This window comes from Phallusia mammillata, chromosome 2 (assembly GCF_965637545.1).
Source record: "Phallusia mammillata chromosome 2, kaPhaMamm4.hap1.1, whole genome shotgun sequence".
Taxonomy (NCBI): Eukaryota; Metazoa; Chordata; class Ascidiacea; order Phlebobranchia; family Ascidiidae; genus Phallusia; species Phallusia mammillata.
In genome coordinates, this window is record NC_137253.1 from 28,925,972 (window position 1) to 28,950,053 (window position 24,082).

The window sequence follows — 24,082 nt, forward strand, 5'->3', positions numbered from 1 at the left end:
CGCTCTGACAAAGAAATTGAAAATTCCAAGTCTCGGTAAAATGTTTCCCTCCACATATCGTTTCTTTGTGGCTTTTTTTTTACAATATCGACCTTTGCTCTTATCAGGTGATCCTAAAAATAATCAAAACTGCTTGAATGATGTTGATTTATGGTACCACACACATATTAAGGCACAGGTCGACGACTTAAATAGGCAAGTCTAGACCGGTGGAGTTAATATTTACAGCCATTGTTTTAACGTCACTTAACGACGTGGCTATCTGTTGGATCAACCGAAAGAAACACAAAATCTATGCGAAATGACTTACGGAGATGTAAAGTTCGATTAAAGGTCAATGAGTTAACTAGGACAGTATCCCACAACCTGTGTTTTAAGAATACAGTAAATGCAAAAGACGGTTGTAATTTGAAATTTGTTTGATATATTTGAGTTTGTTTTAACAAGTACAGTCCTTAATGCAATTTGAAATGAGCACATTCGCTGTAATTAACCGTTGTTTTTTTTGCTTGCAAAGTTTTACCTGATGAAATATTCCTGTTTTTAAGGTTTCGAGAAAACAATTATGCGCAGCAATTGCACTTTTATCGTCTCATAGCATCAAGAACAGAGTTGTAAATGGGCCTGAAATTGGAGCCCGAACCCGATTCGTTTTTGAGAAGCACGTTTAGGCCCGAAAGTTTGATTGACAGGTCTATACGTTGAAGCACCAGGAAAGATCAAGACCACACACACAACAGACAATAATAGACAATTGGTCTCGAACAAGGAGGCGTTTTAGGGGTGTTTGACATTAGGTCAGGTCTAGCAACTAGCTACTTAGCTAGTGTAAAGTCAGGCCTGAATCAAGCCCGTTTTTTTCGAAGAAACCTAAGCCCGAACCCGGCCCGACTTACAATTCTGATCCAGTTTGTACATCATTACATTATAAGTTAACACAACATAAACGTGGTTTTACCAACGCGTCCTCTGTTTAGCTGATCCACTTTGCTCGTGCGTTGCACGGGGTTGATATCTGTTGTGTCCATTTTCTGTCTTATGTCTGACTCTGTTGTTTTATCTGATATCTGAGAAATTGTTTTCCTACTAGTTGCAAATTTGACTAACTAAAGTATTTATTGTCTTACAACGGAAAAATGTTAACAAGTTTACGAAGATTTCGGTTGAACATGCACAAACGAAAATTTTTTGTCGCAACTAAAGGTACCAACGAAGTCCCAGCAGAAAGTTTTGAAACATTAACAAAACGCCTGGTTTCCAACAACAAGTCGCACATACAGTAAAACTGAACTACACATGCACATGAGCTCCAAAATATATATACTCCACTACGGAATTAGTAGTGTCAAACAGTTTAGAGACCATTGCAAGGCTTACACGATGATTTCATTTGCAAACATTATATTTAAACGAATAAAAACAGTGGGACTGCACATAAGAATACGATGGCATGCAAAGGTGGCTTAAAGGTCGTAGTGGATGCGCTTGGTTTGTTTGTAGTTGACGGTGAACTTGAAGGTCTAGCAACCGCCGATCTTCCTGCAAAATTCTTGTTGCACAAATTTGTCTTGCAGCATCGCACACTTGATGTCGCTTTTAAGGTGGCCGTCTTCTGGCTGCATACACTCTGCGATGCACATCCCAACTGAACCTGTCCATAAATAATGAATAAAATATTTAATTGCACCATTTTAAGACATATTATTATTGGTGTTTTGTAAAAATCTTGTTTGTGCAATTGTTACAATGATTGACCGAAGCTTTTAAATTTCCTAAACATTTATTGAAAAGTAACTTAAGTGCCGTTTTTGTGACTGCGTCTGTGCCTATAAACTGTGGTAGAGCTACTAACACTGAGCATAGGCTTTGGGCCGGTCTGAGAACTTCTGGTAGGTGACGCAACAGAGCATAGGCGTTTATGGTGCTGACTCGGCAATTATTCTTACCATAAACCCAAATTGCTGTAACAGCACCATAAACGCCTATGCTCCGTTGCCCCACCTACCAGAAGTTCTCAGACCGGCCCAAAGCCTATGCTCAGTGTTAGTAGCTCTACCATAAACTGTCGGAAAAGTAACAATAAGGGCAAATGCGTGGGTGTAATAATTGGTTTAACCATCAAATTGCGACATTTTTTGTTATTGACCCAATCACATGGCGAAAATAATTGGATTAACCCTATCACATAGCGCATTTTTTCATGGTGATCTGAAAGCATAGCTGTATCAAGGGTTCGGTAAACCACAAAATCGGAATTTATGAAAACGTGCTAAAAACTGCAGCACGGTTTGATAAAAGACAACATAGCACTGCTCCAAAGGTCCCCAGTTATTTATTTTGGTCTCACCTGATTTTTAGACTTTGTAGTGATGCACAATTCCCCAATAGCGCATTTCTTTACTGTCGTCCGTTTGCAGCTTCTATCCAATGCGTACTTGCAAGCGTAACAGTTCAGGCCTACTCCGGACGGCGTTGGTTGGCTAACTTTGTTCGTTTTGGGTGTGGCTGACGTTGGTTTCATGGCAAAACTTGCTTTGGGCGTAGGTGGCGTTGACTTGATTACGAAAAACGTAGATGGGGCCAACGAGGTCGGCTTTGCTTGCACTTTGCTCAAAGTGATTTTTGTGCCTGATGTCGCAGTGGAACTTGATACCGTAACCTTTGCCTTTTTGTTTTTTCGTTGCTTGTTTCTTATTCTTTTGGTTTTAACCTTGTTTTTCTTTCGTTTCCGTTTTCTCTTTTTCGTCACAGTAGTGGTTATCTTGGCCACAGCTGGTGTCTTGGTTGATATTGTGGTTACCTTGGTTACCACTGATGCCTTGGTTGTCGTTGCCTTGGTTACAACTGGTTTAGTGACTTTTTTGGTTGCAGCTGGTGAGATGATTCTTGCTGCCTTAGTTAACGGTGATGTCTTGGTTGTTGTTGCCTTAGTTGCTACCGGTGTACCGGTGGTCTTTAATCTCATTGGCGTTTTGACTATGGTTACCATTCTTACAGAAGATGAACTGTTTATCTTGGTAACCGTTGGTTCCTTGATTTCTGTGGTTTCCTTTGTTACAGAAGGTGTCTTGATTGTGGTTGGCTTGGTTACAGCTGGTGTACTGGCTTTCATGGTTTCAGCTGTTGTGATGATTCTTGCTGCCTTAGTTAAAGATGGTGTCTTTTGTGAGGTTGCCTTGGTTGCTGTTAGTGTGTTTGTGGTCTTGAAAACTATTGGTTTCTTGGTTGTGGTTGTCTTAGTTGCTGCTGGTGTGCTTGTGGTTTTAAATGCTTTTGGTGTCTTGGCTGTGGTTACTTTAATTTCAGTAGATGAACTGGTTGTCTTGGTTACCGTTGGTGCCTTGATTTCGGTGGTTTTCTTTGTTACATGTGGTATGTTGATTGTGGTTGCCTTGGTTACAGCTGGAGTACTGGCTTTCGTGGTTGCTGCTGGTGTGACGTTTCTTGCTGCCTTAGTTAATGGTAGTGTCTTGGTTGTAGTTGGTTTAGTTGCTGTCGGTGTACGGGTAGTATTTAATACCACCGGTGTTTTGGCTGTGGTTACTTTACTTGCAGAAGATGAACTGGTTACCTTAATTACCGTTAGTGCATTAATTTCAGTAGTTTCCTTTGTTACAGATGGTTTCTTGATTCTGGTTGCCTTGGTTACCGCTGGTTTACTGACTTTCATGGTTGCTGCTGGTGTGATGATTATTGTTGCTTTGGTTGAGGCCGGTGTCTTGCTTGCGGTTGCTGTAGTTGCTGCTGTTGTCCTTGTGGTCTTGGGTGTTATTGGTGGTTTGGTTGTGATTGTCTTAGGTAATGGTGGTTTCTTGGTTGTGTTTGCCTTAGTTGCTGCCAGTGTACCAGTGGTCTTTGAACCTATTGGTGTTTTGGCTGTGGTTACTTTACTTGCAGAAGATGAACTGGTTGCCTTGGTTACACTTAGGGCATTGGTTTCTGTGGTTACCTTTGTTACAGATGGGATCTTAATTGTCGTTGTCTTGGTTATACCTGGTGTGATGACTTTCTTGGTTTCAGCTGGTGTGATAATTCGTGCTGCACTAGTCACCGGTGGTGTCTTATTTGTAGTTGTTTGAGTTGCTGCTGGTGTACTTGCAGCTTTAAATGCTTTTGGTGTCTTGGCTGTGGTTACTTTGATTACCGTTGGTGCCTTGATTTCGGTGGTTTCCTTTGTTACAGATGGTGTCATGATTGTGGTTACCTTGGTTACAGGTGGTTTGCTGGCTTTCATGGTTGCTGCTGGTGTGATGATCACTGTTACCTTGGTTGACGCTGGTTTCTTGCTTGTGGTTGCTGTAGTTGCTGCTGGTGTACTTGTGGTCTTGGCTGTTTTTGGTGTCTTGGTTATGATTATCCTAGTTGCTGCTGGTGTACTTGTGGTTTTAAATACTATTGGTTTCTTGGTTGTGGTTGTCTTAGTTGCTGCTGGTGTACTTGTGGTTTTAAATGCTTTTGATGTCTTGGCTGTGGCTACTTTACTTACAGAAAAAGAAATGGTTGCCTTGGTTACACTTGGTGCATTGGTTTCAGTGGTTACCTTTGTTACAGATGGTGTTCTGATTGTGCTTGCCTTGTTTACGCCTGGTGTACTGGCTTTCTTGGTTGCTGCTGGTGTGATGATTGTTGTTGCCTTGGTTAACGCTGGTGTTATGATTGTGGTGGTTAACTTAGTTGAGGATGGTGTACTGGAAGTCATAGTTACAGATGGTGTCTTAAGTGTTGTTGCCACAGTCTTGGGCTGGGTACTAGTTTTCACAGTTACAGATGGTGTCCTTGGTGTTGTTGTGATTGATTTGGTTACTGATGGTGCACCGGTCGCGTTAACGGTTGTATCCACCTCCGCCGCAGCTTCAGCAGCAGTTGCACACAGATTTTTTACACACACATTGGCTGTTGAAGGGCAGGCACTAAAAAGAATTTTCATTTTGAAACAACTTACTAATATCCCAAATAACTTGTAATAATCTATAATGTATAAAAACTAAATACTTTTTTTACATAACATCTGGATGTGGAGTGTTATGTCACATAATTAAAGATTAGCACGTTCTTTTTTGTCACAACTTCAAAATAACCTGCTTATCTAGATTCTAGACAGTACAGAATATGTTCTTAACATTTTTATTTTTAGAAACTTACGAGCACCAAGCTCCCTTGGTGTAAGCTTGTTCCAATCCAGTGTTAAAAAGAAATCCTCCTTGTACATTCCCTGCGGGTGTGTATTCACAAAATACCATCGTTGAACCGTGTAAGATCTTTCCCCCTGGAACTATGACATCACCAGGGCAATACGTCATTCCGCATCCAACCTTGTTTGTATTTGCCCACACAAGCTGCAACGAAGCGAAATTTATTTGTCGGAGCATTAAAAGTAATAATTGTTACCGCTGCTTTTTATCATTTAAAGTCCAAAGAAGTTATTTTATGTAATGCGTAGGACCGATTATGGAAACAAATATGCTCATAATGAGGTCCTATATGGCGTTGTCATGCTTTCTTGTATTTTGTCATTAAGCACTAAACAAGAGCACACAACTTGAGAATCATTTCTGTTACATATATATTCTTGAGCCATAGAGTGAAAGCTTGTAATGACCTGTGTGTAGTGATGACATTCACCGCCTCCGGTGCAGACTTTTCCAACGTAGTCGTAATATTTATATTCCTCGTACCATTTGAGAACTGGTCTTTCGATTCCATACCGGGGAACTAAAAACAATCAGAAAGACAAAACTTCCAAAAAAGTTTTACAGAAACCCAACTATTTTATGTAAATAAGACAATGATGAACTAAAAGCGACACAGATATGAAATATCACAACGGACTTTTACAACCAGCCTTTCTCCGAGCTGTCTATTTTATTGACAATTTTCGTTAAATATTTTTTATACCTAATGAGTTAGTGACTTCACTTTGACCAATCCAAACAACCGAATTTTTCGCGTTGGAGGAATGTCGATCAAGTTTCTTGCTCAGGGAAACACGGGCTAGGTGGCGAATCGTATCATAGAAACGCACAATCTTGTAAACGCAATATGCCATTGCGCTAACCACTCAGCCATCTAGACGCTTTTTCTCACCCATGTATATGATGAATATTTTGAACTATATCGATTCAAACTAGACTGCCTTCTAACAAGTTTGAAAAGCGGCCAACTGTATGCTGACCATAGCCAAATGATTTTATAGTGTTAAAGAGTCGCCTTTGACTTACACAGTTTTCCATTAATGATGTAAATATTTTCCCCAAGTCCTCCGTATATTGGACTGTAGACCTTCACCCCATGGGCGAAAACACATTGATTAGCTTTGTTCTGTGCCAGAGTTGCAATGCTGTCGTCCCACGTCATCAGTCTCATGTCGCTGGCAGTTGGAGAAACCTGCCCAAACATACAAGACAAATTCGTGGCCTGGATTTTAGCTTATAATATTGTCCTGAAGTTTAGCGCTCGCATTTTTACGTACCTTTGCTCTGTAAAAGTTGTGGGCATCCACGATATTTTTCACTAGAGTTGTTTTGAACACTACTGGTTCATAGGTTTTAGTCGGCTCAGTTGCAGCCGGGATACTGGTTGACATAATAACAGATGGTGTCTTCATTGTTGTCGCCTTGGTTGCAGCTTGGCTACTGGTTGACATAGTTGCACTTGGTGTCTTGATTGTGGTTGCATGAGTTGCAGCTGGGATACTGGTTGACATAGTTGCACTTGGTGTCTTGATTGTTGTCGCCTTGGTTGCAGCTTGGCTACTGGTTGACATAGTTACTGATGGTGTCTTGATTGTGGTTGCATGAGTTGCAGCTGGGATACTGGTTGACATAGTTGCACTTGGTGTCTTGATTGTTGTCGCGTTGGTTGTAGCTTGGCTACTGGTTGACATAGTTGCACTTGGTGCCTTGATTGTGGTTGCATGAGTTGCAGCTGGGATGCTGGTTGGCATAGTTGCACTTGGTGTCTTCATTGTTGTCGCCTTGGTTGCAGCTTGGGTACTGGTTGACATAGTTACTGATGGTGTCTGGATTGTGGTTGCATGAGTTGCAGCTGGGATACTGGTTGACATAGCTGCACTTGGTGACTTGATTGTTGTTGCATGAGTTGCAGCTGGGATGCTGGTTGACATAGTTGTACTTGGTGTCTTCATTGTTGTCGCCTTGGTTGCAGCTTGGCTACTGGTTGACATAGTTGCACTTGGTGTCTTGATTTTGGTTGCACGAGTTGCAGCCTGGATACTGGTTGACATAGTAACCGATTGTGTCTGGATTATGGTCGCCTTGGTTGCAACTGGGATACTGGTTGACATAGTTGCACTTGGTGTCTTGATTGTGGTTGCATGAGTTGCAGCTGGGATACTGGTTGACATAGTTGCACTTGGTGTCTTCATTGTTGTCGCCTTGGTTGCAGCTTGGCTACTGGTTGACATAGTTACTGATGGTGTCATGATTGTGGTTGCATGAGTTGCAGCTGGGATACTGGTTGACATAGTTGCACTTGGTGCCTTGATTGTGGTTGCATGAGTTGCAGCTGGGATGCTGGTTGGCATAGTTGCACTTGGTGTCTTCATTGTGGTTGCATGAGTTGCAGCTGGGATACTGGTTGACATAGTTGCACTTGGTGTCATGATTGTGGTTGCATGAGTTGCAGCTGGGATGCTGGTTGGCATAGTTGCACTTGGTGTCTTGATTTTGGTTGCATGAGTTGCAGCTGGGATACTGGTTGACATAGTTGCACTTGGTGTCTTCATTGTTGTCGCCTTGGTTGCAGCTTGGCTACTGGTTGACATAGTTACTGATGGTGTCTGGATTGTGGTTGCATGAGTTGCAGCTGGGATACTGGTTGACATAGTTGCACTTGGTGTCTTCATTGTTGTCGCCTTGGTTGCAGCTTGGCTACTGGTTGACATAGTTACTGATGGTGTCATGATTGTGGTTGCATGAGTTGCAGCTGGGATGCTGGTTGACATAGTTGCACTTGGTGTCATGATTGTGGTTGCATGAGTTGCAGCTGGGATGCTGGTTGACATAGTTGCACTTGGTGTCTTCATTGTTGTCGCCTTGGTTGCAGCTTGGCTGCTGGTTGACATAGTTACTGATGGTGTCATGATTGTGGTTGCATGAGTTGCAGCTTGGCTACTGGTTGACATAGTTGCACTTGGTGTCTTGATTGTGGTTGCATGAGTTGCAGCTGGGATGCTGGTTGACATAGTTGCACTTGGTGTCTTGATTGTGGTTGCATGAGTTGCAGCTGGGATGCTGGTTGACATAGTTGCACTTGGTGTCTTCATTGTTGTCGCCTTGGTTGCAGCTTGGCTACTGGTTGACATAGTTCCTGATGGTGTCATGATTGTGGTTGCATGAGTTGCAGCTTGGATGCTGGTTGACATAGTTGCACTTGGTGTCTTGATTGTGGTTGCATGAGTTGCAGCTGGGATGCTGGTTGACATAGTTGCACTTGGTGTCTGGATTGTGGTCGCCTTGGTTGCAACTGGGATACTGGTTGACACAGTTAGAGATGGTGTCTTCATTGTTGTTGCCATAGTTGCACCTGGGACACTGGTTGACATAGTTACAGTTGGTGTCTTGATTGTGGTCGCCTTGGTCACTGCACCTGTACTGCTTGGCATAGTAGCAGATGATGTCTTAATTGTCGTAGTGCTTGCTTTAGTTAATGCTGGTGTACTGGTCGTATTAAGAACTTTAGCCGCCGCAGCCTCAGTAGCAGTTGCACATAGTTTTTTTACACACATATTGGCTGTTGAAGGGCAGGTCCTAAAAATAATATACTTTATTAAAAATTCGTTAATGTTGCCTTTCTAAACCGACATATCTCCATTTATAGATGGTTTAAACGAAAATCCACATAGGTTTTTGGCATGCCATCTTGATATGAAAGGTAAATACACGTTTTGCATATACTACTTTGTCCAAGGTGTAATGCTGTTGGGTTTTACTCACTATGGGGCAAAATACATCAACAAACTTACGAACACCACGCTCCCTTGGTGTAAGCTCGTTCCATTCCCGTATTGAATAGAAATCCTCCTTGTACGTTCCCTGCAGGTGCGTATTCACAAAATACAATCGTTGCGCTGTGTAAGATCTTTCCTCCTGGAACTATGACATGACCAGGGCAATACGTCATTCCACATCCAACCTTGTTTGACTTTGCCCACACAAGCTGCAACGAAACGAAATGTGTTTTTAGGACAAAAAAGCAATTAAAAATGAGAAAATAACTAACATTATACCACATACAAAATATACTCAAAAAGAGCGGCAGACGATCAGCGTCAGTGTAAAGTTTTATTTGAAAAAGAAATATTAATTTCGCTTATTAAGGCATCATCAGTTTCTGTCTAAAGAAAAGAAACGATAAAAACCTGGAAACTACGTTTTGGCCCAAAAGCAACGCCACAGAAGCAGCATAACAGAGTTTTCTGGGCTACAAATTTCGCAGGCATCCTTAAACTGACAACAAAAGAAAAAGCGCTAAAACCCGAAGCTGGCATTACGTTTCAACGCCCCAAAACACTCGGCGCGATATTGTCCAAGAACCGCGCATCGAGGATGTTGAGCTATAAACAGGCTGGTGGATATTCCAGACCATGCGGCAAATGCGCATTGTGTGGTGGTAGAAAGGGGTTTAAGGCAATGGTTGCTTCCGCTTCCTGCATCACCACGCCTTCCAACCACTCTATCCCCCTAAGGCAACAGCTGAGTTGCAAAAATTATGGCATATACGTGGCCACTTGTACAACATGCAAAGAGCAGTACGTGGGACAAACAAAAAATCATTTCAGTACTAACTGGAATTCACACCGATCAACGTGGCGGACAGGTGATTTGACCGACGCTAAGGGCGACAAGATGGCGCTGGCAAAACACTATATAATTAACCATCGCTATCTCGAAAAAAACAAGCCGGACATTTCAAGTTGCTTCATGGTAACGTTCGTCGAAGAGCCGCCTATGAGCCGTCTGGACATTTGTGAGGACAAATGGTTAAACGATCTAAGGGCGTCTATTAACCTACAACCTATGATTTTGCCGCGAACGAAATGACCTGTTTTCCGCCCTGTACGCGCCACCCCTTATCAACACGCACGCCATTTTTACACCTGCTAGTTTTTTGTTTGCTACCGGCGTTTCTATTGCCACTTTATTTTCAGTCAGCGTTGGCCTTTGTTACAGCCGTTCTCCATAGTTTTTGCCATTGTTTGGTATCGTAGCTGTTAGTTGTTTTAGTATTTTAACGTTTTAACTTTTATGTGTTTTTTATCGTTTCTTTTCTTTAGACAGAAACTGATGATGCCTTAATAAGCGAAATTAATATTTCTTTTTCAAATAAAACTTTACACTGACGCTGATCGTCTGCCGCTCTTTTTGAGTATATTTTGTATATTTGACAAGTAAAGACAGATCTGTCGGACACCACCCTGTTACAGAGGCTGATTCTTGTAGTCTGTCATGACATTACACTTAACATTATACCACACACAGTTTGAGGATCACTAGTCTAACATTTATATGTAAACTACGAAATGAAAGCTTGTAATAACCTGTGTGTAGTGATGGCATTCACCGCCCCCGGTGCAGACTTTCCCAACGTAGTCGTAATATTTATACTCCTCGTACCATTTGAGAACTGGTCTTTCGATTCCATACCTGGGAACTGGAAATAGAAACAAACAAGGTATATATAAGACAAATCGCAAAACTTAAAGCAACCACGATTATTTTGAGTCGAAAAAATTGCCATTGACTTACATAGCTTCCCATTGATTATGTAAATATTTTCACCAAGTGCTCCGTACGTTGGGTGATAAACCTTCACCCCATGAGAGTAAATACATTTATTGGCTTTGTTCTGTGCCAGAGTTGCGATGCTGGCATCCCACGTCATCAGTCTCATGTCACTGGCAGTGGGAGACACCTGTTCAACAATACACGGGTTATAAATCATTCCCATACACATGTCCTGTAGCAACCGGCAGTTAAGGTTTCAAATTAAATAATCCAAGCTACGTTTTAAGATCGTGTCTAGTGGTCTTAAAAACGTCCCTGCTTCGGATCCCGTTACTCAGTACATTTAATGTCGTTAGCACCATCAAGGTACACTTGCGTGTGAAGAACGTTTGTTATAACGTGAAAACCCACTCTTAGGGTCGGAAGTGCAGAAAAACAATGAGTGACATTTTTAGAGTCACGTCAATAAGGTTTGACAGGATGTTTGTACAACGTGATTGAGGACGTAGAACTGTACAAACGTAGTTCCTATGTTGTGCATTTGACAAGCAAAGTGAGAGTTCAAACGAAATGTGCCAAATACGTGGGTGTTTCCGTAGTACCAAGTCCTACAACCCAGGGTCGTTGTTATTATTGTTTATTCGGTGTTGTTGTGCACAAACTTTTACAAAACTCTAAAAGATTGAAGTCACTTAGTGGTAAATATCTTCATAGTGATATTGAGATTCATCGGTTAGAATTAATCCTGTTCCACAATTTAAATAATTACGTTTTGGCTCTGCCTTTTCATTATTGAGGGATCTCGGGGTTTATAATTTACAACAATGTTCAAGAGTTACGTGGCAACTTTGGAGCTTAAGGTCTAGCGCGTTACACTTTCCGACATTTTAGCGCTTGCATTTTTACTCACTTTTGCTCTGTAAAAGTTGTGGGCATCCACGATCTTGTTCACTAGACTTGTATTGAATACTATTGGTGTCTTGGTTGTGGTTGCCTTGGTTAGAGTTGGGATACTTGATGAGATGGTTACAGCTGGTGTCTTCACTGTGGTTAGTTTAGTTGCAGCTGGGATACTGGTTGCTATAGTTACCGGTGGTGTTTTAAATGTGGTTGTCTCAGTAATTACTGGTTTACTGGTTGTCATTGTTACAGTTGGTGTCTTGGTTGTGGTTGCCATAGTTGCAGCTGGTGTCTTGGTAGTGGTTGTATGAGTTGATGCTGGGTTACTGGTTGTCATAGTTTTAGATGGTGTCTTGATTATCGTAGTGGTTGCCTTAGTTACAGCTGGTGTACTAGTGGTCTTGGTTACCACTAGAGTTTTGATTGTCTCAGTGGTTGCGTTGGTTAATGATGATGTATTGGTTGTGTTAATAGCTGTAGCCGCGGCAGCCTCAGCAGCAGTTGCACATAGATGTTTTACACACACACTGGCTGTTGGAGGACAGGCCCTAAACATAATAGACTTTATTTTAAAGTCGTTAGTGTTAACTTTTAAACGCCCTAGAATCGAAATTTCATTATTTATTAATGGTTTAAAGAAAACCCACGTAGGTTTTCTGCATTACATTTGGGTTTGAAATGTGAAACACATTTTGCAAGATGCCACGTACAACTTTGCGCAAGCTTCAATACTGTTGTTTTTACACACTATAGAAAAAATGACATAAACAAACTTACGAACACCATGCTCCCTTGCGGTAAGCTTGTTCCATAGCAGTATTGAATAAAAATCCTCCTTGTACATTCCCTGCAGGTGCGTATTCACAAAATACAATCGTTGCGCTGTGTAAGATTTTTCCTCCAGGAACTATGACATCACCAGGGCAATACGTCATTCCGCATCCAACCTTGTTTGACTTTGCCCACACAAGCTACAACGAACACTTGCTATGATAGGTTATATTTCTGCTCTTTTTGGCTTTTTAGGCGTAAACTTTACAGTAAAAAAACATCACTCTAAAGAAGATTATTTATGTGATACGTGAGATGGATTTTGGAAACAAATAAACTAATAATGAGGTCCTATATTTCATTGTCATGCTGTCTTATATTTTGGTCATTACGCACTTAAACATTACATGAGAGTTGCATTTCACAAAAACACAAGCGGTTTGGGAACAGTATTTTAGAATTATTGCTCCATTATTAGATGTGTGAGTCACTGCGTGAAAGCTTGTAATGACCTGCGTGTAGTGATGGCATTCACCGCCTCCGGAGCAGACTTTTCCAACGTAGTCGTAGTATTTATATTCCTCGTACCATTTGAGAACTGGTCTTTCGATTCCATACCTGGGAACTGAAAAAGGAAACAAACAAGGTTTATATTACGCAAATCGCAAAAAATAAAGCAACTAATGGTTAAGTAGAGTGCCGTTGACTTACATAGCTTCCCATTGGTGATGTAAATATTTTCTCCAAGTGCTCCGTACGTCGGGTGGTAAACCTTCACCCCATGAGAGTAAACACATTTACTGGCTTTGTTTTGTGCCAGAGTTGCGATGCTGTCGTCCCACGTCATCAGTCTCATGTCGCTGGCAGTGGGAGTTACCTGTCGAAAAATACACAGGTTATAACTTTTAAACAGCGTCCTGTGTAGCCCCATTGAAAAAATAACTGTAATATTTGAAACCAATTATATTTTACAGTATTTACATCGAGGAAATTCGAAATTACGAATTTAAATTAGTTTTAGTGTATATTTGGGCCAATCGCCTGGGACGATTCGGCCAACTGTTTGCTCCAACCTCGAGACCCACGTTTGGTTCAGTTACCCATTAGGCATACGTAGTTCTTGTCTTTGTGTTGATATTAAGTCGCATCAGATTCGGTCTCTATTTTGTTCCCCCATTGTTTATTTTTATGTTTTGGTGACCCATAAACATCTCGGCGTTAGGATCTTATTACAATATTTCTGATTTATGAGAACACTTTGGTTCATGGATTGTAGCTTGTTTTACTTCCCTGCATTTTAGAGCTGGCATAGTTTACTCACCTTTGCTCTGTAAAAGTTGTGCGCATCAACGATCTTTTTCACTAGAGTTGTGTTGAAGACTATTGGTGTTTTGGTTGTGGTTGCCTTAGTTACGACTTGGTTACTGGTTGTCACAGATATAGCTGGTCTCTTGGTGGTGGTCGCCTTAGTTACGACTGGTCTTCTGGTTGTCATAGATACGACTGGGTTACTGGTTGGTATAGTTACAGAGGGCGTCTTGATAGTGGTTTCATTTATTACGATTGGTGTACTGGTTGGCATAGCTACAGATGGTGTTTTGAATGTGGTTGCTTTAGTTACCACTGGTGTCTTTGTTAACGTAGTTACAGAGGGAGTCTTGGTAGTGGTTGCCATAGCTACAGCTGGGGTACTTGTGCTTCTGGTTACATATGTTGTCCTCATTGACATAGTGGTTGCTTTGGTTGCGACTGGTGCCCTAGTTGTCATTATTACTGTTGGTGATTTGGTTGTTGTTGCCTTAGTAACGGCTGGTGTACTGGTTGTCCTTATTACTGTTGGTGATTTGGTTGTTGTTGCCTTAGTAACGGCTGGTGTACTGGTTGTCCTTATTACTGTTGGTGTCTTGGTTGTTGTTGCCTTAGTTACTACATGGGTACTGGTTGTCATGGTTGCCTCTGGAGTTTTGATAGTCGTAGTTGTTGCTTTGGTTGCTGAAGTTGTGTTAACAGCTGTAGCCGCCGCAGCTTCAGCAACAGTTGCACATAGATTTTTTACACACACATTGGCTGTTGAAGGGCAGGCACTAAAAAGAAAATACTTTGTTATGAAAAACTTACACGTATTTTAAAACAGCTATAAAAAACTTTTTAGTATCCATTATGCGTTTTATGAAATACAGTTTACTTGTTTTTTTGCTTGAAATTTGGATTGTTATTCCACATATTTTAAGATAGAGAGATACTACTTGTTTTACAGAATATAGCATGAAGAAAGTACGTTCTTTTCCTCAGAAACTTACGAACACCACGGTCCCTTGGTGTAAGCTTGTTCCATTTCCGTATTAAAAAGAAGTCCTCCTTGTACGTTGCCTGGAGGTGCGTATTCACAAAATACAATTGTTGCACTGTGTAAGATCTTTCCCCCTGGAACTATGACATTACCAGGGCAATACGTCATTCCGCATCCAACCTTGTGTGATTTTGCCCACACAAGCTGCAACGAAACGAAATGTGGTTTGTCAGAGCCTAAAAGAGACTTTAAAAAAAAACGAATATTATAGGCACACATGCAAATCTTTCGGTACTGAAACACTATAGTATATCGACAATTTGGGTTTATTAAGTGTTGTGTTTAGGTGGCTTCATAGGTTGTGCTTTATTGAATTTATGTGGTCTTCCATGGTTGGTAGCATACGTTAATATGTGAGCGAGTCTTTCCTGCTGCACACTCACACAACCACTACGTTAACATAAATATGTTTAATTTTATGTGAAGTGTGAGACTGATTTAAAAACAAATATGTTTAACATGTGCTTTAAACTTAGAATACATGTTGCAATCTGTAACTATCTAACATTAGATATGTGAGTCACTGAGTGAAAGCTTGTAATAACCTCTGTGTAGTGATGGCATTCACCGCCTCCGGTACAGACTTTCCTAACGTAGTCGTAATATTTATATTCCTCGTACCATTTGAGAACTGGTCTTTCGATTCCATACTTGGGAACTGGAAATAGAAACCAAAAAAGATTAAAAAAAATAATTTCAGAACCTTATATTTTATTTGAATACGGTAATGGCAAAATAAAATCTTAATTAGTAAACTTTAAAATCTGAGAATGAATCATCAGTTTTTTTTCTGAAGTCGAAACTACATTAAAAATTGATAAAAAATAAAAACGAATGCCCCCCTACCCGTTTTATTAATACACTTTATTTTGAAGCATTAAAGCAAATGATTTTCCAAACCCCAGTGTTCAGTATTTGTCGAACATTTAAAGCAAAACTTAAAGACATGATTTCTCACGAGTAATGGCAAAATCTAATGTCTGCAATACGTCTTCTCTATTGTAACTAGTATAATGCCGGTTGATTAAAACAGAAAACAATTAACTTACTTAGTTTTCCACTGGTGATGTAAATGTTTTCTCCAAGTGCTCCGCGTATTGGGTGATAAACCTTCACTCCATGAGAGTAAATACATTTATTGGCTTTGTTCTGTGCCAGAGTTGCGATACTGTCGTCCCAAGTCATCAGTCTCATGTCGCTGGCAGGGGGAACAACCTGTAGAAAAATATATGGAGTCTAAATTTGTAGCAATATTAAACAGCAGTTGTAACATCTGACGTTATCAGCACTGTTATAACTGTTTAAGTAGATGGAAGCGCGTGTCTTAGCAGAAATTACTTTAGCCCAATAAGTTACATCATCTAATGGTTTTAGTTTGCTGAAAGATTTAGTTGTAATTAGGAAAATATTTGACTGCTGGAATCGTTTTGACTAGGTGTGACCAAGTATTTTGGTCATGCACAATTATATCGTTTTGTGCACTTGATTTTCTTGATTTGACACCGTCACGCGCATTGCTTTTCTCTAGTGTTATTTGGTTTGTGGTACTTTAATAGCACTCCCTTCCATTGCCTGCAGGGCTACACGACTTGCACTGATTGGCCTTAAACGCGCTGCTTTGCCAATCAGGCACTGACTAAAGCAACCTTCTGTTTTGTAAAAGAGGCTTTTTCTCTGGGCGCTGTGACATAAACGTAGTGGTGGTGGATTACCACGTACCCGGTGCAACGTTGTTAAGTCCGCACCCTAAGCTAAACCATTGTGCAGGATTAATTGGCTTTAGTGGTAAACCGTTATTGCAGGATTCTGGACCGGTTACGAATTAAGTAAGCAGGTTTGGAATATAAGACCTGGTTGACAAAGATTTCTCGTATTTATATTCTGATATATTCTGATTTTAAATTTGTGTCACCCATGCGGGAAAAATGGCAAAACAGTTTTTTTCAACTGGTGTGACGATAACTGTGTATATTGCCTCAACTATGAACTATGGAGTAAAATGTGTTATGTACGTAATATAACTTTGCACTTTCGTTTTATTCCAAGGTACATTTGAAAAACGTGCTTAAAACCCCTTTTCAAAACATTGTACTTAGACATTTTACTAGCAGATGTACCTGATAAATTCTCGGTAATCAAGAACTTCCACACGCATGTGCGTATGTTCGACGTTTAATGGAACGTAAAAACTTCCTCTTAACGTCGGAAGTGCAGAAAAACAATGAGTAACATTTTCAGAGTCATGATTTTTTTTGACTAATTAATAGTCACACCTAACCACTTCAGTTTAAACCGCTAACGAGTACGAATCACTGTCGCCTTTTTTAAGCCTACACGTAAGTCAGGTGCCTTTGGACATTCGGACATGTAAAGGTGTGTGACATGCTGATAAAATAAATACTGAAGACTAATTGCCACCAAACGCACGGATGAAACCTTATCTAGGTTGAAACAGTATGCACTCTCTGCATCCTACTTATCATTTAATGGCGTGATGCTTTATATAATGATATATACATGTGCGTTTGTATGTATGGGGTAACTTGAAGCCTCATTGCTGCATTTGATATGCATACGATTGTGCATTAACGGTTTGTGGAGTTATTTGATTAAGCATGTTTATCATATATATGCTGATATAGAGTAGCATGTGTAAGAACTGTTCTGTGTTAGAAATTTTATTATTTTTTTGGCTCGGCTTTTATCTGATTTTCGCTCCAGAATTATTTCGGGATCTTAAGATCAATTGATCTTACTGCAGAATTTTAAGTTTTTATCACAATTTCGAAGCGTAGGTTTTCATATTAATGGATGCCTAAAACCCCACCGCTAACAAACTTGCATTTTAGAGTTTCTAGTTTTTACTCACCTTTGCTCTGTAAAAGTTGTGTGCATCGACAATCTGTTTCACTTGAGTTGAATTTAAATTTGTTGTTGCAAGCATGCTTCTCACCAGACAGGTTAAAATCACGCAATACACAATTTCTGTATCGAATAGCGCCATTTGATCTATCTCTTAAAATAGGATTGGAACCTTCCACCAATGGAAATGAAAGTCCTAAAAGGAATCTTACAATAATTAAAAAACACCGAGGCGGTATAAAAAAGAAACAGTTTAAATTAGAGGTCTAGTCGTTTAAAAACAAAGCTATTATAAAGCATGTATAAAAGTAAGTTTCTTTTATTATTGTCCCCTTTAACCAACCTCAATTACATACATTCAAATTTAAACAAATTCTGCCCTCCTGTATGTACATGTACAACTTTTCTCTCACAATTTAAACCTACAAACAAATGGTAGGTATTAAAACAAGGATTAAACTATCACTAGACCGTGGTCTGCTATCAACTGTATATATGTAAAAGCACCTTATTTATGTGGACCTAATTGCGGAAAGCAACCATATTCCTTGTACTAAATCCGCCTCATGATGACTGATGACTGAAAAAAGTAGCATGTCCAGATTAATTGTTATTTTACTGACAACCGGTTTCACTATCCAGCCTGGCCTAAACTGTTCTTGGCGCGCTCACCTTAGAAAATTGAATCCAACATTCAACGTATCGTAACAGTCTAAAGTAGTGACTATGTCCAAAACTATTTTTGCATTCAGTTTACACACAACAACAACATCCATGTCACATAGACAGGAAGACCGTAACGGTTCAGTTTGCACGTCAACGTGCTCGCGAGTTAGAAAGCGGAAGACTGATTTGGTTTGCGGTACAATGTTAAGTACAGCATTTAAGCTAATGATTTTAACTTTTGGTTTAGATTTTGGTTTAGTTGAATTCTAATTTAATAAGATGCTACATGCGCCTTAGGTATCAAACATTGTTTACCCGGAGGTATTATACTGGATCAACTGAAAAACTATGCGGTTTTGTCGACTTGAGGTCAATGAGCTAACTGGGGAAAGGGCTCTTGTTTTCAGAGTCCAGTAAATATCAAAGCGGTTTGTAACTATTTTTTATTAGCTTATATTTGTGTTTGTTTTAACAAGCACTGTTGCTGTTTGCAAAAAAAATACGGAAGCACAATCACTGTAAGTTTTTGTTTGCTGTTTACTTGCAAAGTGTTTATGCACAGCCTTAAATGTTGCGCCGATTTTTACGTTGGCAAGAAAACAATTACACTGAGCCACACTTTTCATCGTCTCATAGCAACCCGGTTCTAAAGCACTATAGGTCGACAAAAAAGTAAACTTAGTTTTGCCCACTTATCTTCGTCCATATTTAGATCAGTGTTGACATCCATGAAACTTGTCTGTGTTAAACGACTCAGCCCTATCTGCATGCCTTCATGTCTATGCGTTCCTGATTGTTTTTATCCGCGTTACACTGGATGTTTATCTGTTTTGTGCATGTTTTTGTGTTTGATAAATATTTTTTCCTTTTAATTGGCTACGAAATTCAATATCTGAAGGATATTTATTGTTCTGAAACGGATAATGTCAACAAATTTACAAGAAGGTGGTTCAATATGTACAAAATTAAAAAAATAAAGCTTTAACACACAAAATAGTGATTTCATGTTGTCGCCCTCGAAGTCACAGCAGTTGCGGAGCCAAACTAGATTGTTTTTGTAAGTATTTTTGCAAGGGTTTGTTCCCCGATTTACAGTAATACGTCGTACATAGTAAACCTGAACAAAACATGTACATTTAGAGCTCATTGCTCGGCTATAGTGGGGCAATTATTTTCAAAACATTAGGTTTGAACTAATAAAACAAGTACGACTGCACATGAGACTATGATGACGTACAAAGGTGACTTGAAGGTCGTGGTGGATGCACTCGGTTTGTTTGTAGGTGACAGTAAACTAGAAGGGCTTGGAATTGCTGATCTTTCTGGTATATTCGTGTTGCACAAATTTGTCTTGCAGCATTTGACACTAGATGTCGCTGTTGAGGTGGCTATCTTCTGACCGCAAACACTTTGCAATGCGCAGCCCAGTTGAACCTGTCAAACATCAAACCTTAATATAATCCTCATTGGAACTGCTTTATACATGATACTATTTTATGTTTATCGAGTTTTGTTTTAGTGCCAATAATTGATAGAGCTTTTGATTTTATTTATTGACAAACTCTTGTTTTGTTGCTTTATTGTCGCCTATTAATCAATGATAAATATCATGATAAATATTGAGGGCTTGGTTGTTAGCATGAAGATTAAACCTCATAAGTTATATTTGATTTTCAAAAAAATGTCGTGCTAAAAACTTCGATTAACAACAAAGAGCACTATGGACTGCTGCTCTAAGGTTTGTCTATTTTAGTCTCACCTGATTTTTAGACTTTGTGGTAATGCAGAATTCCCCTATTGCGCATTTCTTGATTGTCGTCTGTGTGCAGTTTTTATCGACTGTAGATTTGCATGTAAAGCAGGTCAAGCTTTTTCCGGATGTCGTGTTTTCTTTTTTCATAGCTGGTTGCCTGGGCGACGGCTGGTGTCTTGATTGCTTTGGTTAATGTTGGTGTACTAGTTACTTTGGTTATCGGTGAAGCCTTGATTTTTGTTGCTTTGTTTATCGCTGGTGCTTTTGGTTGTCGTTGCCTTGGTTAATGCTGGTGTCTTGATCATTATTGGTGTCTTGATCGTGGTTGCCTTAGTTACAACTGGTGTACTGCTTTTCATTGTTACAGATGATGTCTTGATTGTAGGAGTGGTTGCTTTAGTTTCTATAGGTGCACTGGTAGTTTTGGTTACCGCTGGTGACTTGATTGTAGTAGTTGTTGATTTGGTTACCGCTGGTGCCTTGATTGTAGTAGTGGTTGATTTGGTTACCGCTGGTGCCTTGATTGTAGTAATGGTTGATTTGGTTACCGCTGGTGACTTGATTGTAGTAGTGTTTGATTTGGTTACTTCTGGTGTACTGGTTGTTTTAACAAGCTCTCCAGCTGCCACAGCTTCAGCAGCAGTTGCACAAAGATTGTTTACGCACACATTGGCCGTTGAAGGGCAGGCACTGAAAAGAATATACTTATCATAAAAAAAAACTTTACTGCTATCTTAAAAAAAATGCTTTCTTCTGTTAAGGTTTTACGAAAAGTTTAACATTTCGTACATTAGGTTTTCTGCTTAACATCTGGATTAAAATTGTTGGAGCATACTTTGAAAGGTTGCCTCTTAATACATTACCCCTCCTTCAAATTGCTTGTTATTTTACACAATTAGCAAAACTACATAACGTAGTGCCAAAAACTTACGAGCACCACGGTCCGATGGTGTAAGCTTGTTCCATTCCAGTATTGAAAAGAAACCCTGCTTGTACGTTTCCTGCGTGTGCGTATTCACAAAATAAAATGGTTGCGCTGTGTAAGGTGTTTCCTCCTGGAAGTCTAACATTTCCAGGGCAATACGTCATTCCACATCCAATCTTATTTGTTTTTGCCCACATAAGCTGGAATAAAACAAAATATTGATTGTGATGGTTGAAAACTATAATAAAAATATTAAAATTTTAAAGCTAAAAACGCACAGTGTTAAATAAAAAAATAGTTTACGTATTGGCTTAGACTTATTTGGGAATAAATACTGTTTAATCGCTAGACATCCACATTTTGTTGCTTAGTGGTGAAACATGAACTAAAGTTGCCACTGTGCAATAACGAATATTCCAGGCAATTGTTGCTCAACCGGGGAACATCGCCCAGTGGTGGGTCACAAAGCTGATTGCAAATGGGCCAATCAGCTAAGTGAAAATATCAACCAATGACGAAGCTTGCCATGTTCAAGAGAGTGATCACATGACGTTTAAAAAAAGTATTTAAAGCCACGGCAGAAAGCATGATAGAAACACAATGTTTAGGGCACGATTTAGATGCCTTTGTGTCCAAACCCACCTTCTGCCGTGGGTTTAAATCCCACGACAGACCGTGTTTTTATAGCTTATGCCTTGTCCTATGTAGTAGTGCTTGGTGACCGGCTGAAACGGTACAACGCCTTCCATAGGTCTGGCGTCCTATGGTTTGTATATGAGTATGTCGTAGTCACTACTCTGCGTAGACGCCTCAAGGCTGACGGTATAACTATACCCCCCAAAATATGAGTAAATATGAGAAAATATGTCATTCTAATAAAAGATAAACAAAATACGCTCCATAAATAACAAGCATATGCTTTACACAATTTGAAAACCACTGCGTTAACATTTCTATGCGTAAGTTACTGAGTGGAAGCTTGTATTGACCTCTGTGTAGTGTTGGCAAACAGCGCCCCCACTGCAGATTTTCCCCATGTAGTTGTAGTACTTGTATTCTTCGTACCATTTGAGAACTGGTCTGTCGATTCCGTATTTGGGAACTGAAAAGTTGAACAAAAACACGAAAGCTTAAAAACCTAACACATATGTTTAAATCAGGGGTTCCCAACCTATGGCACGCGTACCGCTAGTGGTACGCGAACGCTTTTCAGGTGGTACGCGAGTAGCTTCCGTTTTTTTTTCCACACAAACCTGGATTCACAACTTTATCATTTGTTTATCTGGTTTTGTTCACCAATTGGTTGACAGTAAACAAAAATGTCTTAGTTGTGGTGTTTTAGTGTTACTTTAGTGTCAATATTCCAGTGTTTCATACCGGAACGGAACGAAACCAAATAACGTTATTCGTTCTGAGCAAATTATTTATTTCGTTATTACGTTCTGGACCGATATTTTCATTTCGTTCCGGTCTGACCGAAATAAATTTATAACGGTATTTTTCGGTATTTCGGTCTTAACAAAAGAACATTTATTTGTTGTCTTTACAACTATTAATTAAGTGAAAAAAGAAAGAAAGTTGCAACACACAAGAATTATTGTCGGTAGTTGTGACGTCACATAACATTTGTCAATGATGGTCAAACGGATGTAGATTGCAGGGGCTAATTTTTTATCATAGCTTAACGGCGCGAAATTGTTAGCAATTGTTTCATGTCAAATGTCCAGAACGAAATACCGGAATAAAAAATAACGGTATTTCGTTCCGTTCCGGTATTTTGAATATTTTTTATTTCGGTATTTCGTTCCGGTATTTGAGCCAAAAATTATTTATTTCGTTCCGGTATAACGTTCCGTTCCGTTCCGGTATGAAACACTGCAATATTCTTCTTAATAAAATGTGATTCAATCAAATTATTGTTCTGCAAGAAGTGGTACGGCTGGCAGTACAGTGCGTCCAAGTGGTACGAGATCGTAAAAAGGTTGGGAACCCCTGGTTTAAATTAAGTATTGATGACATAAAAGCCAAAGGCACTAAAGCAGTGGTTCTCAACTTACTTTGGAAAATGGACCACTAGTTCAATTAAATGAGTATCGTGGACCAGCAAAGCTTGAACAAAGCTTTTTTCGTACTAAACTTTTAATAAATTATATGCAACTATTGCCAGTTTTTTACCAAACAAACTTAACGTCTTATGAACCACAAAAAAATCTCCATGAACCACTAATGCCACCAGCGGTCCATGAACCACCAGTTGAGAACCACTGCACTAAAGTTTATTTTTCGGAGCCTGAAACTATACACCCGTAACATAAAGGTGGTCCAAGCGGTTTTGTGGCAGATCTCGAAATATAAACAAATGCCCTTTCTGTGTCATAATGTTTTTTGCATCTTCAACACGAGTAAATAAGAGCTAACAATTCTACAAGCACCCTGTGTTTACTTCTAGCAGAAAAATAAAGAAAAACTTAAAGGTGCAATTTCATACATGGCTTGAATTGCAATAAACTAATTTCTGCAAAACTCAATGTACTATCCGGGTTCTGTATCTGTTTAATCAGAAACATACGACTATTTGTTAAAAAAACAAAACAAAATATTATGTAAAGCCTTACGTAGTTTTCCACTGATGACGTAAATATTTTCCCCAAGTGCTCCGTACGTCGGGTGATAAACCTTCACCCCATAGGAGTAAACACATTTATTGGCTTTGTTCTGTGCCAGAGTTGCGATGCTGTCGTCCCACGTCATCAGTCTCATGTCGCTGGCAGTGGGAACAACCTGTTTAAAAATACCCAGTTTATAACTCGTAATAACTGTTAGCAATACAACGTCCAGGTTCACGTACGTGTTTTTGACGTTTAATAAAACATTACACTTGCTCTTAACGTCGAAAGTGCAAAAAAACAATGGGTAACATTTTCGAACGATGCGGTTGTTTGAAAGGATGTTTGTACAATGTGAATGGGGACTTTGATAAGGAACTGCACAAAGGTAGTTCGTACCAGAGTTGTAAACAAACCTGAATTTGGAGCCCGAACTCGAAACCACAAGCCCGAAACCTGGAATGAACCGGAGGTGGGTGTTTCTTTTGCAAACCCTGAACTTTT

The 24,082-nt window shown here is 39.8% G+C and overlaps 3 protein-coding genes across 3 annotated transcripts; 1 reads left to right on the forward strand and 2 right to left on the reverse strand.

Moving 5' to 3' along the window:
* Positions 1-1,106: 1,106 nt before the first annotated feature.
* Positions 1,107-17,770, reverse strand: LOC145213259 (uncharacterized). The gene is made up of 18 exons (XM_080081493.1): positions 17,636-17,770; positions 15,816-15,981; positions 15,273-15,424; positions 14,717-14,910; positions 13,738-14,500; positions 13,128-13,293; positions 12,929-13,041; positions 12,423-12,616; positions 11,656-12,193; positions 10,767-10,932; positions 10,559-10,671; positions 8,984-9,177; positions 6,470-8,768; positions 6,219-6,384; positions 5,600-5,712; positions 5,143-5,336; positions 2,348-4,910; positions 1,107-1,651 (listed from the first exon to the last, which is right to left on the reverse strand). The coding sequence occupies exons 1-18, from the start codon at positions 17,768-17,770 to the stop codon at positions 1,406-1,408; spliced, it is 8,475 nt and encodes a 2,824-aa protein (XP_079937619.1). The 3' UTR covers positions 1,107-1,405.
* Positions 9,460-10,366, forward strand: LOC145214563 (uncharacterized). Its single transcript, XM_080083116.1, has one exon. The coding sequence runs from the start codon at positions 9,567-9,569 to the stop codon at positions 10,059-10,061; it is 495 nt and encodes a 164-aa protein (XP_079939242.1). The 5' UTR covers positions 9,460-9,566; the 3' UTR covers positions 10,062-10,366.
* Positions 17,771-20,203: 2,433 nt separating the features above from the next.
* On the reverse strand, positions 20,204-23,759 carry LOC145214394 (uncharacterized). Its single transcript, XM_080082903.1, has 4 exons — positions 23,588-23,759; positions 21,962-22,074; positions 20,979-21,172; positions 20,204-20,737 (listed from the first exon to the last, which is right to left on the reverse strand). Exons 1-4 carry the CDS (start codon positions 23,730-23,732, stop codon positions 20,251-20,253), a joined length of 939 nt encoding a protein of 312 aa, XP_079939029.1. The 5' UTR covers positions 23,733-23,759; the 3' UTR covers positions 20,204-20,250.
* Positions 23,760-24,082: the final 323 nt, after the last annotated feature.

What these genes read in the sequence shown, in the direction of transcription:
- LOC145213259 (XM_080081493.1), bottom strand. Translation starts at nt 17,770, where the DNA reads ATGGCGCTATTCGATACAGAAATTGTGTATTGCGTGATTTTAACCTGT. An exon ending in CATCACCAGTGGAAAACTAA is followed by an intron (nt 15,425 to 15,815) that starts GTAAGTTAATTG and finishes TTCTATTTCCAG; the next exon opens with TTCCCAAGTATGGAATCGAA. An exon ending in ACAACTTTTACAGAGCAAAG is followed by an intron (nt 6,385 to 6,469) that starts GTACGTAAAAAT and finishes ATGTTTGGGCAG; the next exon opens with GTTTCTCCAACTGCCAGCGA.
- LOC145214394 (XM_080082903.1), bottom strand. Translation starts at nt 23,732, where the DNA reads ATGAGACTGATGACGTGGGACGACAGCATCGCAACTCTGGCACAGAAC. An exon ending in CGTCATCAGTGGAAAACTAC is followed by an intron (nt 22,075 to 23,587) that starts GTAAGGCTTTAC and finishes TCAACTTTTCAG; the next exon opens with TTCCCAAATACGGAATCGAC. An exon ending in ACCATCGGACCGTGGTGCTC is followed by an intron (nt 20,738 to 20,978) that starts GTAAGTTTTTGG and finishes TATTCTTTTCAG; the next exon opens with TGCCTGCCCTTCAACGGCCA.
- LOC145214563 (XM_080083116.1), top strand. Translation starts at nt 9,567, where the DNA reads ATGTTGAGCTATAAACAGGCTGGTGGATATTCCAGACCATGCGGCAAA.